This window comes from Onychostruthus taczanowskii, unplaced genomic scaffold, assembly GCF_017590055.1.
Source record: "Onychostruthus taczanowskii isolate IOZ18803 unplaced genomic scaffold, ASM1759005v1 scaffold113, whole genome shotgun sequence".
NCBI lineage: Eukaryota > Metazoa > Chordata > Aves > Passeriformes > Passeridae > Onychostruthus > Onychostruthus taczanowskii.
Window position 1 is genome coordinate 1,490,916 of NW_024497963.1, and position 13,952 is coordinate 1,504,867.

The 13,952-nt window shown below is 41.4% G+C and overlaps 1 protein-coding gene across 1 annotated transcript in view; it reads right to left on the bottom strand.

Moving 5' to 3' along the window:
• LOC121347648 (neural-cadherin-like) overlaps positions 1 to 13,952 on the bottom strand; it is a 59,864-nt gene that overhangs the window by 5,463 nt on the left and 40,449 nt on the right. Inside the window, exons 20-30 of the mRNA XM_041426460.1 lie at positions 13,580 to 13,764; positions 13,137 to 13,366; positions 10,066 to 10,337; positions 9,056 to 9,270; positions 7,937 to 8,064; positions 7,280 to 7,407; positions 5,887 to 6,010; positions 5,174 to 5,354; positions 4,137 to 4,303; positions 3,179 to 3,443; positions 727 to 907 (exon numbers count right to left, since the gene is read on the bottom strand). Of these exons, the coding sequence (XP_041282394.1) occupies positions 727 to 907; positions 3,179 to 3,443; positions 4,137 to 4,303; positions 5,174 to 5,354; positions 5,887 to 6,010; positions 7,280 to 7,407; positions 7,937 to 8,064; positions 9,056 to 9,270; positions 10,066 to 10,337; positions 13,137 to 13,366; positions 13,580 to 13,764 (2,076 nt within the window). The remainder of the gene's footprint in view (positions 1 to 726; positions 908 to 3,178; positions 3,444 to 4,136; positions 4,304 to 5,173; positions 5,355 to 5,886; positions 6,011 to 7,279; positions 7,408 to 7,936; positions 8,065 to 9,055; positions 9,271 to 10,065; positions 10,338 to 13,136; positions 13,367 to 13,579; positions 13,765 to 13,952) is intronic.

Consider the following 13,952-nt stretch of genomic DNA (forward strand, 5'->3'; position numbering starts at 1 on the left):
AGGTATTTCCACTGCCTTCTGCAAGATTATCCTTGTGACAACCAGTTGGGTTGCCCTCTGCAGTTCTGGCTAGCCAGGACAAGCTGTGCTATGTTCATTGAGTTTCTGGAGTTAGAGACTCCATTTATGTGGACAGTGCCAGTTAGGAGAGTGTGCAAATATTAAGGTGTGTGTAAATAAAGTGTTCATTTGCACACCACAACCAGCAGGAATTAGTGTTGTCCTGACCCCAGCCACAAGCACAGGAATCTGAGCTCAGCAGAGTGGTGTTTCTAAAGCAGCTTGAGGAGGATGGGAGGCAACAGAGGCAACAGCCTGGGGCAGTGCAATAAATCAGACCCTCACAAGAGAAAGCATTGACACTGCACAGCACAAGCTTCACAGTACAGCCAGGGAACTATGCCACTCCAGGTCACACACCCTCCTGTGCTGGTTCCAGGGTTTACAAGAATTCTGGATTTGCTGTTGCTCTTTAAATGTTTTCCATTAGACAGGCAGCTGAACTTGCCCTACAATCCCTGGAGCCAAGCTGATTTATATCAGCTGTGGTAGTGTCTCTAAGGACACAGTAACCTGCTCCCTGTGCAGGTGTTCATCTTTGTGTGCCACTGTGGTTCCAGGGATTTGATGAGATTGCCCAGTGCCAGCCTTCAAGCTGAACACTTCAACATCCACCCTTTCCCACCTCATTCTGAAGGGGTTTGTGCTTCTATTTCCACCAATTACCTGCATTCATGCATCATCCACAAATCAATACAAATAAATTCCTGGTTGCAAGGGTTATTCCTACAGGCCTCTGAAGAACAGCCTTCTTTGATGCCTTGGGCACTCAGTACTGACACCAGCTCCTTCCCATGAGTGTCCAGAGGGATTCTGTAATTGTTAAATCTGACATCCTTCATACATCCTACAGCAGGCACAAAGAAACAGTTTTAAAAACTATTCAGCAAGAATCATTTGAAGCAGTTATAAGATTTGGCAGTTTGTGCTTAACAAAGGACACAGGCTATCAAAGTTTAAATCCAGGACTGAATTAACTTAAAATCTCATAGCATTGTCCTTCATTTTTGAACTGAATTTGCTGAAGTTTTAGATCAAGATTCCCAGTGGTTTCCACAAGAATCAAGTGCTGCTGCAGGTCTATACTGGTTTTGGCTGGGATAGACTTAATTCTCTTTGCAGGGGCTGTGTTTGGATCTGTGCTGAACACAGGGCTGATAACATGGAGCTGTTTCTGTCATTGCTGAGCAGGGCTCACACAGAGCCCACGCCTTTCCTGCTTTTTGTGGGGCCATGCTGGAGAGGGGCTGGGGCTGCCTGGGAGCCTTGGAAGGGACACAGCCAGGACAGGGGACCCCAGCTGACCCAGGGGATGCTCCAGACCATGTGGGATCATGCTCAGGATTTGCAGTGAGGGGAATGAGGAGGAAGTGAGATGTTTGGAGAGAAGGTGTTTGCCATCCCAGGTACCCATTGCATGGGATGTGGCCCTGCTCTCCTGAGGTGAGAACACCTGCCTGCCCATGGGGAGAAGGGAATTCATTCCATGTTTGCTGTGCTTGTGTGCATGGCTTTTGCTTTCCCTATTCAACTGTCTTCATCTCAACCCAGGGCTTTTCCAGCTTTTACCCTCATGAATCCCTCCCTGATCCCACTGCTGGGGAGAGAGTGAGAGGCTTTGAGGGGCTGGGGAAGGGCTGGGGTTAAACCATGACAGGGCCTCTATTCCCCCTAAGGTAGTCAGTGGAATATGTACCCCTCCACTGTGATTTCCATAGAGAAGTCCAAATATTGTGGAGAATCTGTTACATATGGATAACCTGTTCTATTCTTCAATGTACCAGTAAAAATTGTTTGGCTGATTGTAAATTGTAGCTTATGGTTTACCTTTATAGTATGAAGAGCGAACCACAAATAATGGTGAGAGAGTCTTCAATCAGGGATAGAAAATTTGTACTGAAGATGTGTGACATTAATTTTGTATGCACGAGATGCCTCATCATGAAAACATATACTTTGATTAATTAAGTGCATTTTATGACTTTGAAGTCCTTAAAGTTTCAGCTTCTTAGCAGCAACATTAATAGTCCTAATTAAAATGATCTTCATGCAACCATTTGACTTCTTTATTTACTTAAAAACAAACACTACTATTCCCATAAATAAAAAATTCAAAATATACTCCCTAATTCATATCATAAACTTTATTTATTGGAATACTTCTAGTAAAGCAATAGAAAACAATCTTTTTCTAAGTAATTTGTGATACACTTAAGTGGTAAATTATTACTCTATTTATTTTCTCTCCAGGCACTTTTGTATTACTCACTGAAGTACTTCTGTGTGGTGAAAAGATGACCAGCTTGCTTTGAATGGATTTACTATGACCTAGTTAAAGAGGTGAAGGGCATGGGAGAGAGGTGACCTACAGACACCAGGCAGGTTTAACCAGCAGTGATGTGTGTTACTTAGCAATAAAAGCTGATTTGCTTTACTTACACTGTGGGTTTAGGCAAAGGCCAAATTTCCAGCTGAGCTCAGAGTAAAGAGCTGCCATGGATATCCCAAACTTCCTTTGTGGAACTACTCAATTTCCAGGCTGGAAACTGATTTGCTTTTAACACACACTGTGACCTTATCCACTCAGTTGCTAAAAATTCAGATTTTTAGCTCTAATTCAATAAACCATTTCTAATTTTAGTTAATGCTTTAGTTAATGAGTGTAAAATCCAGTAATACTGAGGTAATAAACCAGGTTTTGGTGGGTGCTATGCAATGCACATACAAAATGGGAAAAAATTCCTTTTACCATAGAAACAGATGTGTTTGGGAGGGAAGGAGAGCTGCCAAATGGACTGGACAGAACCATGCACTGAACCAGCTCTGCCTATCCAAGGCAAGGAGCCATGCACAGACTATCTGGAAGAAGCTTCTGGATCTCCAGGTACCAACTCTCTGCAGCCAAGGCAAGAGGTGACCATCATTGTTCCAGGTCCAAGTGTATTTGCAGACAATTCCCTGCTGTACCTTCTGGTCAGAATAGCTTATCCATCCCTGTTTCAAAGCATCATGCAGGCAATCTGTGTACTTTGGGCTCTACACAAACAAGAAAGTTTCCTGCACTGTTTTTTTATTTTTACAGATCCATATTATGAACAGTGAGATGAAGAATTCCTACCTTGAAAACTCCTGTTTTGGCTGAATGGGTAGGTGTTTCCAAGGACCAAGCTGCTGGGGTCAATGACAATCTCTTTGTATATTCCTGCTGCTTTAGTAATCTCTCTCTTCCCACCTCCTTCATAAAGACGAAGAGTAAATTCATTTTCATTTCTCTCCAGTGTGATGTGATGCCATTCACCGTTATCAATGTGGTAGGAGGGAAGGCTTACAGAATAGTTTCCATCACCCAGATTGTATGAGACCGCTAAGAGTCCCTGAACAACCTTGTGGATAATTAACAGATAGCAAGAAAGAAAAGTCATTGACTGGCATTTTATTGATCTGTAACTTCAATCTTAAAACATTTGTTTAAATTTAGGGTATATTTACACTGCACATTTAGAAGTAATATAAAAATACTACAGGTGCTACTGAATTAGGCCACCTAAATGTGGCAGCAATATACTCACAGCAGTATCTAAGTCACCTTAGGAGTAATTTTACCCTGATCTCTCTTGCACAAATTTATGGGGTTCTTCTAATAGTTGAGAGTCTGGTATATCACAGCTACAGTGCCAGCTCAAACCAACATGGCTGAAGAGGTGACTTGTTCAGTGGTGCGTATAAAATGAGAAGGTTGTCACTCTGAGAGCCTGACATCATCAGAACTGCCACAGGCACCTTGCTTAGTGAGTCTGAACTACACAGAACTGGCCACATGGTTCAAAAGGACACCAGGTACACACCCTGTTCTGTATGGAACCTTATTTCTCTGCAACTGGCATCAAAACCCAATGGCATACCAGAGCTGAGTGCTCAATATCTCAAGTAAAGGATCAGATATATCTACCCATAAAACAAATTCCAGACTCTTGGTGCTCAGCGTAAGGCTTTTGTTCTGTTTCCATCTCTTGAGCGAGTGTTTCTCAGAGCTGTGTGTGGCTCTGGTGTCTCTGTGTGTGAGTGGGTGCCCTCACCTGCAGGGTGATGTGCTCGTCCCTGGCCCGGGACAGCACGGTGGCGATGACGCCGTCGGGCTGCCGCGTGCGCACCAGGGCCTGCAGCCGCGTCCTGCGCGCAGACACGCTGACCGGCAGCTGGTAGCGGATGTGGCTGCCTGCCTCAAACCTGTACTCCTTGGCCACTGCAAGGGAGAGAAACCTTTAAACCATCTCCTGAGGAGAGGGAAATGTTGTTATTGCCCTTAATGTCATAGTAAGAGTTGAAAGGAAAAGGAAATAGTTGCGATGCACAGTATGGATCTGTGAGACAATTTGTCCTTTGGGACATAGTCCTGTACTTATTTCCACAGCTCCTACAGTCACTCTCACCCTTCATTTTCCTCTGTAAAGAGGTGTTCTCCCACCCAGCTTGATCCTGCTAATGCTCCTCCTTACAATGCTCACATGGGGTGACAGCAGGGAAGCAGCACCTTTGACCAAGACAAGAGACTGCGGATCAAGCACCACAATCAAATTTCATAGCCTGCTATTTTATAATTGTCGTTCTGCTGCAAACTTTGCCTCCATGAGAGCTAAAAATCCTACTATTCCCAAAGCATAGCTCCTTAAGCTAGCAGAGTCTCTTCCTGACACCAACGGAGCAATGATTTCTAATTCCAGTTGCATGGTTCTAATTCTTCACAGAAAGTGGTACTGGCACACTCATACTTTTTAGGTATTAGATATTTCTGAAAGTGTAAACAGATGCAAATCAAACAACTGTAATAAAATAAAATACTTTTTTCACAATTTCTTTGTCATGCAGCCATGTCATGATACAGTCATTGCACAAACACCCTCAGGATTAAAGAAATGATCCTGTACTGAGAAAGCAATTTCTCAAAGGGAATTAGAAAAGAAATTGTTAACAAATGCAGGCAATGACACTGCAACATGACTTTACATAATGTAATATAAAACCACCTCAACAATCATTACCTGCAAATATTTGAAGTTTCCTGTAGTGTAAAATTTAGCAGCCTGCACAAATGAAACAGAAAAGAAGGGTTCACCTTTATCACATCGATAGCCGTGGTAGCCTGGCAAACAGTGACACGCAAACGAGCCCCAGTCCCCAAGGCACCGCCCATGGGCACCACAGGAGGAAGATCCCATGGTCTCACAGCTCCCATCCGTCAGGGTGCAGCCAGGGAAGCTGTTCAGGGACTCTGCAGGAGACTGAAGGTCGTATACCTTCAAGAGACAATTCATGACACAAAAATATTATTTGAGAAACGTATTTCATTTTTAAACAGAAATAGCACTTCACTCTGTGTTCCTCATCTGCACTGCTTAAGTTACTAAGTGTGCTTTTTGACATTCAGACTTCAGCTGATTTTATCAAGAGCATATTTTGCCTTTGAATAAAGTCAACTGACGACAAAAACAAAAAACCCCTAATACTTCCTAAAAAAGCAGACAGCTGGCATGAATATACCGTAATACAATTGCCATTCAGAAGTTCCCTGAATGCACAACGAAGCTTGGAAAACAGCTGCATGAAACAGGGGATAAGCAAACACAGTTTCTGCCTCATTAATACATCTCCTTCTGTCTTTTCAAGGTACTTATTCTAATTATCACAGAAAAACCCAGAATTTTCTTATATATTACACTGATGCATGTGAGCATTGAATACACTGATGGAAGCAGAAGTTTCATGTATAATATTAATCTCCCAAAAGTTGAATAAAGAAGTTTTCTTCTCTGCTAAAGCAAACATTACCTGAGTATCCAAGATGAAATTGCGCAAGCAGCCAGAAAAATGTTTGTGTAGCAGTTGTGGGTAGGAGTATGGTATGGACTCTTTCACACCACCCAGCTGGAGAACATGGTTCACATTCAAATACCTTGAAAAATCATATCAATAATAAAAATAATGTGCATCTACCTTCAAACATAGATGTATAAATAAATAAATACACTGCTTTTCCAAATATAACAGTAGAATGCAACTACTTAATTTTCCCTCTCTGAAATAAAGCCCTTTAAAATAAAGGATATTTTTTAAAACATGACAGTGAAACCTGCTGAATGTTTAACTGTGGGACACTATTACATTTTGGGTATGTTTGCATCCAAGTCAGAAACAGCTGTGGTATTCTAGACACCATATTCTCCTTCAAGTGCTCTGTGTGTGTGCACAGACATGCTATGCTGTAGGAATACTACAAAAAAGGCTGTTCTGTGTATGGCAAAACTCAGAAATCTAAAAGTTGGGTCCATGTGGTCTGAAAGGCCATGGTAAACATGTCCAAGCTCTGCACTATCTCCCAATCATCTCTCCAAGCCAAAGAACTCCATGCATTTTAGTCCTCATGCTTTCTTTTTCCCAGAGTTATCAATTCATTTCTTTTGTTTTCATTTGTCCTTATATTTTTCCCTTTCTTTGTGCTCCTTTCATGACCAGGAGAGCTCCAGGCAGCTGTGGACAAGGCTTAATCCCAATGCTCATCAGAATACTTGCTTGGACTATCTATTCCACAGCTGAAGTATCTTTGTACAAAGGTTTCCCTAAAATATAACGTGAATATCCCTCACTGTAACTTTAGACCCTGTACAGAAGAGATTGTCTAAATCCTCTTTGTACCATTCTTTTGTACACACTGAGACTTATCTCTCTCCTTAGTTTTCCCTTCTTTCTGTTAACTGACCTCAATTCCTTCATTCTTGATTCTTACTCTCAGGGTGAGCTGATTAGTCATTGCTCTTCTCTGGACTGTACCCAGCTGCTCCTTGTCCACCCTGCACTGTGGGGCACCAACTGCACCCAAGACTGTGATGTCAACTGGCCTAAATTCATGAGGTTTTGAGGAGTAGGATCACAGATAAACAGAGAGAAATCTTGTGGGTGGCGGATAGTACACAGGGCCCACAAAAGCTCCAATAATAGCCACTGAGTTTTGGAGTTGTCAATTAGTACTGCAACACTACTCAGTGGAAGACTGGTTCATTAAAATTTGTTTAGTTCTTTGAGGTCCAGGCTTGGTCTAGAAGGTCTGAGAAAAGAGGAAATGCTTTTTACGCTCCTAGCCATCAATAACTCTGCTTCAGTCTAACAGTCAAATGTTCACAGACCTTAGAACGAAGTGCCTGTCAGGGAACCTCCAGGAATGTACCTTGCTCTCCGTGGCACAGACCCCAGGACTTCGCAGTCGGTGCGATCTTCGGTGGACAGCCAGCGGCCAACGCCTTCGATCTCGGAGAGCGCGGCGGCGCCGCACTGATCCAGAGTGAAGCGGACAGCCTGCACACAGCACGCACACTGAGCTGGCCCTGCTGCACAGCCCCACAGCCACAGTTCTATCATCCAAAATGGGCTGGGGTGTTCCCTGTTCTGTTCATCTTTCAAAAACCAGTAGGGCCAAAATGGAGCCATTCAGCAGAAGTAGGGACTTCTCAATTTTATTTGTGCTTTTGAATATTTTAACCACTTACACAAGACCTGTAACTGCATTTGCAAGTAAATAAATACGTGCTTTTTTTGTTCATAAGTAATGGATTCCAGTGGCCACATTCTACATGTGCTGCAGCAGAGCATAGAAAAGGTAAAGATCACAGAATATGGATTACAACATCACTGGATGTGGAATTCACAATGAGCATGTCCCAAAATTTCTATTACTCATCAAATCTACACGAGCAGTTAGGACAATACTTATTGTCTGTTGTTTATTGAAAGGCTGTTCTTTCTATCCTCCTATATCTGCACAGGGAAATAGTTTTAGAAATATTAATAGCCTGATGTGAAAAAAAACAAAAAACCAATAACTGACCTGACCATTGGTTCTGACTTCCAGTCGATGCCACTTCTTGTCTGTTACATTCAGATGACTTGGAAACTGCAGCACCACAGAACCTGTGCCGTGGCTCATCTTCAGCACAGGAACACCACTAGAGAGTTCTAATACAACATGAACCAGAAATTAAATTCAGCTACAAAATGTCACCTTTGGTATCTCGGCAGTTAGTGACTGTACTGATTTAATGGTTATTGCTAGTCACATACAGGGGGGTCACTACAGAAATAACTAGAATTATACCCTCTGTCTTCTATTAAGCAGAAGTACTCATTCAGTATATTATTTACTTATACACTTTAGATTATTCCACTTCTCTGTCAAAACACTGAAACTAATTTCTGAGAAGCAATCTGCAATTTTATGATGCTCTAAAACAATTAATATATGCAGGTTTCTTCTTTCCCATCTTCTACTCAAATTTACAAGTAACTGCAAAGCAAAAAAGAGGTAAATTATTAACTATTCAACCACATTACCTTTCAATTAATCAGGAGAACATAAAATGCCAACCATACTGTTCATCTTGTGTGTTAATTCACAAAAAATAAGCAGCAGTAACCTTTTAAAAATGTGTCAACATAAAGCATTGAGTTCTACTTGTAGATGAATCTTCCCACAATGGCAGGTGGGGCTGGATTAATCCATCACATCATTGCCATTTTTAAAAAATCTACAAAATTGCCCCAAGACCAAAGAGAGTTTGAGTGGATTTCTTTTCTCACCAAACTGGATAAGAATGACATGCTACTAAGACTGCACTACTCATGTAATACCTATCTTCAAAGCACCAAAATTCCTTTATAGCACTACAGTTTTTCTAGGCAGGTTATTTTTTTTATATATATCGATCTGTTTTGCTTTCCCCTTCATTTCTACAACTCTGTGATGAGCCCAAAGCCAGAAGTGCAGGCTACAAAAATAGACATCAAAGGAGAAAGACTTGTTAGGAAATGCTTCAAAATATTTTTCCACCACAAAATAAATTACCTCATTAAGTGGAAAGACAGAATCCATAGTCTAATTGTTACACTGGTCACAAACAATCCATTCCCAAAAGACATTTAATTTTTCCACACCCTTTTGCAGAAGTACCTATTGCAATGAAGTTTTCTGTACTCCCAGGTTCTGGATTTGATAAAGGGCCACTATATAGTAAAAGTCCATCTGGAACCACAGTAATAAACTCTAGAGAGAGTGAGCTTTCAAAACAAGGTCTGATGGGACGAAACCATGCATAACCATTTCCATGGAAACTGTGCTTAGTCTGCTGGCAGTCTGGTCCATGAAAGGAAGCAGGACAAAGACATCTGAAAGACCATAAACAAAAGAAATAGTCAAAATTCCCCCATGTTCAGCTTATTTTTTGGTTTTACATGCAGCAAATGCAGAACTTAAATCAGAGTTAAGAAATCAGCAAAACAAAGATTTTACCAGAATCTTAGGTGTGTTCAGCAATTATTAGAATGCTCTAAGAATACAAAGTAATTTTGTTCCTTATAGTAACTCCCTCAAAAAAAAAAAATCATTTTTGAGGCCAAGTTTTTGAGAAAAAAGAACTTTTTTTCTAAATAACACAGAACATCAAACATCAATTTATTACAGAGTAACCTCGGGAAGGTTAATTCCTAGCTGGAATTAATTTCACTAAGAGAATACTGCTGCATGCCAGGTGACGCTATAATAAAGCAAGTTTACAATCCAATGCTTTTCAGGCTCCTTATAGTTTGAACTATATTTCACTCCTACATCCCTGCTGCTACATGATACTCACTTTTATTATTACTCTGCTGGAAAAGAGAAAAAAACCAGAGCAGACATGCCTTCATCCTGAATTAGATGCTCTTAACAAATAACAAGTGTTAATTCTGTGTTCCCCAGGGTTTTCTTTGTTACTCATGCACTTTTTGGGACCACAGCCCCATTGGGGCCATCAGGAAGCCCCTGTTGCCGTTAGGTTTACACCCCAGTGCACTTGTGGGGTTTTCCTGTTTCTCCTCCAGTCAGAAGTACATTTATGGTTATTTCAGGCAGGTACCTCGTAAGCATCACTCAACACCTTAAAATCAGAGGGCAGAAATAACGTGCAGAGCAGGTTTGCTCACCTGTAGCCGTTCAGAGTGTCCACACAAAGGCCCCCGTTGAGGCAGGGGCTCCGGGCGTAGGAGGAGCAGGGCTGGTGCAGGCGCTCGCGCGCAGAGCAGGCGCAGAGCCCGTGGCTGGACGTGCTCAGGGACACGAAGGACACGCTCCCCGTGTCCATCACTGTGGGGATGTCACTCACACTGAGGTGGTTTGTACAGCCCTCACTGCAGTTGGCACTCCTGCACTCGTCGACATCGATCTGGGAAACGTTCAGTCGCAGAGCTGACTGCATCTAAGAGAAAAGACAGCAGCACTGTTATCCTAATGAAGGCCTTCACCTCAATTCTGAAAAGCTGAATCAGAGAATTAACGCAGGGTTTAGTTTCTTGAGCATTACTTAATAACATCCCTGATTATATGGGCAAGAAAAATAATTTGAAAAATTCAGGAAACATTTAATTTAAAAATTACAGCAGCAGCATTTCCTATAAACTTGATCATTGACATGATTGAGTGTGAACATGTTGAATCTGTACTCGTCTAATGATATTATTTCCAAGGACCAAAGCTGAGAGGTGTGACACTCCTCAGAGCTGCAGCATCTGCACCACACGTTTCTGCACTTCAATAGCAACAGGAGTGTTTCAGCTCAAACTAGGATAAATCCTTCCTCAGCAGTAACACCCAGATATTATTCCTTACATTCTCTCACACAAAAGGACACAGACAAAGCAAAATGCAGAGCTGAGCTGCTTTCAGTAATCATGCCCACAGACAGTGACCTGACAAGACAACTTTGTAGCAACTTGGATTCAGTCTAATGATTTGTGCCCCAGAAATTTACATTTCATGTCAAGCTGTCTGCAACAAAACACAGTCAGTTCAGCATACTGGATACTGTATTCTATGCTACATTATCCTTTGCTAGTTCACTGTTTTTACTGTTAATTTGGCTTGCACCTGAAAGCCCAAGTACCAAATAAAAAGAGGCTCAGTGTAACCACAGCTCTGGTAATGTAGGCATAGGGACTCTGAGATCACAACTTCCATTCCAAATGGAGCAAGGAAGCACTGGCAGAGAGGGAGGGAAGGGAGCTGCTCACATTGTGACGCCAGAACAGAGCTACCATTAGTCCTGGCTTTTTGTCCTTCAGCCTGCACTCCCAAATTATCACAGTTTGTTCTTTCCACTTATCTGGGAATTTTGCACAGGTGTCTGTTATAAAGCTTCAGCATTTGATCTGTATTTGGTGATTCAAATACACTGAAATGTGTATTTAGTACCCCAACCCGTGTTTGGGTGAGTGAGGCAAAAAGACCTCACTACTCTCACAGTGGTACACAAATGAACAAGGTATACAAATGTAAAACTAACAACACTAGAGCTTTTTGTATTTCATATGGAGGGCTTTTTCCAAGTGGTAAAACATATGGCAAATATCTTAAAAATAAGCTTTGAAAAGATCAAAACACACAAATACTCAAGTGCTTCTATTTTTTCTCATTTGTGTAGTCATCTCAGTTCACCACTGTAAGAACTTTGATCTTTATAATCCTTTGCCTCTATATTCTCAAATATCATAACATGTATTGATGCCCTGCCCCCAAAGGCACAGAGTATACTTTGCAATGGCATGATGCATCCTGTCAGTGCAGGTCTGTGTCTGCTGCCCACATTTATCACCATCAATGGAGAGTTTGTAATGCACATTTAGACATCTATGTAATACTGTCATTGAAAAACTGTATAAAAACAACCTTGGCTCCTTTAAAGTATTAGGATGGATTATTTTTCTGCTAAATAAAAATTGCTGTTGTAAAACTATATCCCCAGGAGGTAATGCAAACATATTATTTATGTAGAAATTCAATGAATAATTCCAGTGCTAATTACTTATTTTCTATATTTATAGTTATACACATAGAAAACTACTGGAGGAATTCTCCAGCTATGATTGGTTTTCTGTAAACTATTGGTGATTACTCACTAGAACTATTCATTAAATATTGAAAGGTGGTATATAATTAAGAAAAACATATTTTTTCATTAAAATACGTGAAGCAATCCCCTTGTTACCACTTTGATGAATTCAGGTGTCATGTATTATGGCAGAGAATATTTGAAATCTATAGGATTTTCTATCTTATTGTAGCAGTAATTCAATAAATATGCAAAAGAAGCAGTCATTACCCTTCATGAATACTCTCTGTCTCTGGCATTTCCTATTTGGTCACTCTGAAGACTCTCATAACCCACGGAGCCTTTCAAGATACACCAAGAAGGAGGCAGGTAGTAAGTTAAGACAGCTCTGTTTGGTTCCCAGACTCAGGCAGACTCCACCATACTCACACAAATGGAAAGTGCTGATTTCTCTTTGGAAAAATCATCCATATGATGTACCATGTATTAAACCCACATATGGCCAGGGCAAGTGAAAAGCTGAGCAGTGTCACTTTGCCTTTGTGCAGGGCGACAGAAAAATCCAGCTGTGGCCAAGACAGACTGTGTCTGCAACTGAGTCAGAGAGCAGGACAGCTAGGGAACACCAAGAAGGGGAGGAAAACATCTTCCATCAAAAAATATTTTCCTTGACAACAGTAAAAGAAGTTGGGGGATGGTGTCACTTTGTATTTGAAGCTGTCCTTTGGTGAGATAAATGCAACCACAGGACTGGTTGTCTCCATCTCACTTACCTGTTGCAAGTGTCACCTCGTTATACTGCACAATTTCTGTGAGGGTGCCATCAAGCCTCCACTCTAAGTGTCTAAACACAAGCTGATGTGGGGATTTGGGGATGACACAATGAAACACTGACTGGAGAAAACAGTATCTACCCCATGGCAGCATTGCAGACCCATTTTTCTGCAGCTCTCCAGTGACTATTCATTGAACCAGAAGTTAGTACAAACACACCATACCAGTATGTATGGCACTAAAAAGAAGGGTGAAAGCTTGAATTAAACACTTGTTTTTCTCATGAGTGAAGCAATAAAACCCTTCTCCCTAGATGCAGTGTCGTTTTCCACTGAGGTTTGGGATGCACACCCTGCAAACTCAGTGTTTGGCCGAGTTCCACAGGTGAGAACCAACCTCAGTTTTGAAGGCTGCCATCTCCGCATGCAGCTTCTCAGGTCTGTAATAGGCTGAGCCAGCACGGACTGCAAATCTCACATCTGTCTGTTTTCCATCCCTGCCCATCACACTGAAGACAATCACATCACTCAGCTTTGCAGGTAACAGTTTTGCAAGGAACTCCTTGAACTCGCCGTGTCTTGTTTTGCCATGTTCATCTCTCCTTATGAACTCCTCTGCTGTGACACCTTGTCAAGGGATTCAAAAATAGATAAACCTGAATACCTGGGAGTTCATGGGTTAATTTCTCAATTTATTTCATATTTAACAATATGGAAGCATAACAGAAACTAGCATACAGTGATAAGCAAATCAAGTATTGATATAATAATAGCTACACCACATAAACATTCAGTTAGAGAAGCAGCTGATCTAAACTCTCACCAGCAAATAAAACCAACCTGAGAAACGCACAGTGGCTGAGTTTTGTATGGCTTCATTTTCCAGGTCTCTGACATGGATTTGTACTGTAGATATAACATCAGGACAAACTCCATCAGAAACTCTAACTCTCAAGTTGTATATTCCCTGAGGAGTGTTATCCACCATCAGCAAAGACCCAGTCCTCTGATTTAGTCTGAAAGATCTAGACAGAAACCTTCAATTAGGAAATCTTAACAAATCAAAGTTGAGGATTTTCTTTACTCATGAACACCACTCAGAAGGCCTTAAATGTTACTGTGAAGGTTATAGGGCCAAAACTTAAGGGAATTATGCAACAACCTCAAAAAGGCACCTCAGCCACCTTAACTGAGAAACTACAATCTTCAGGTC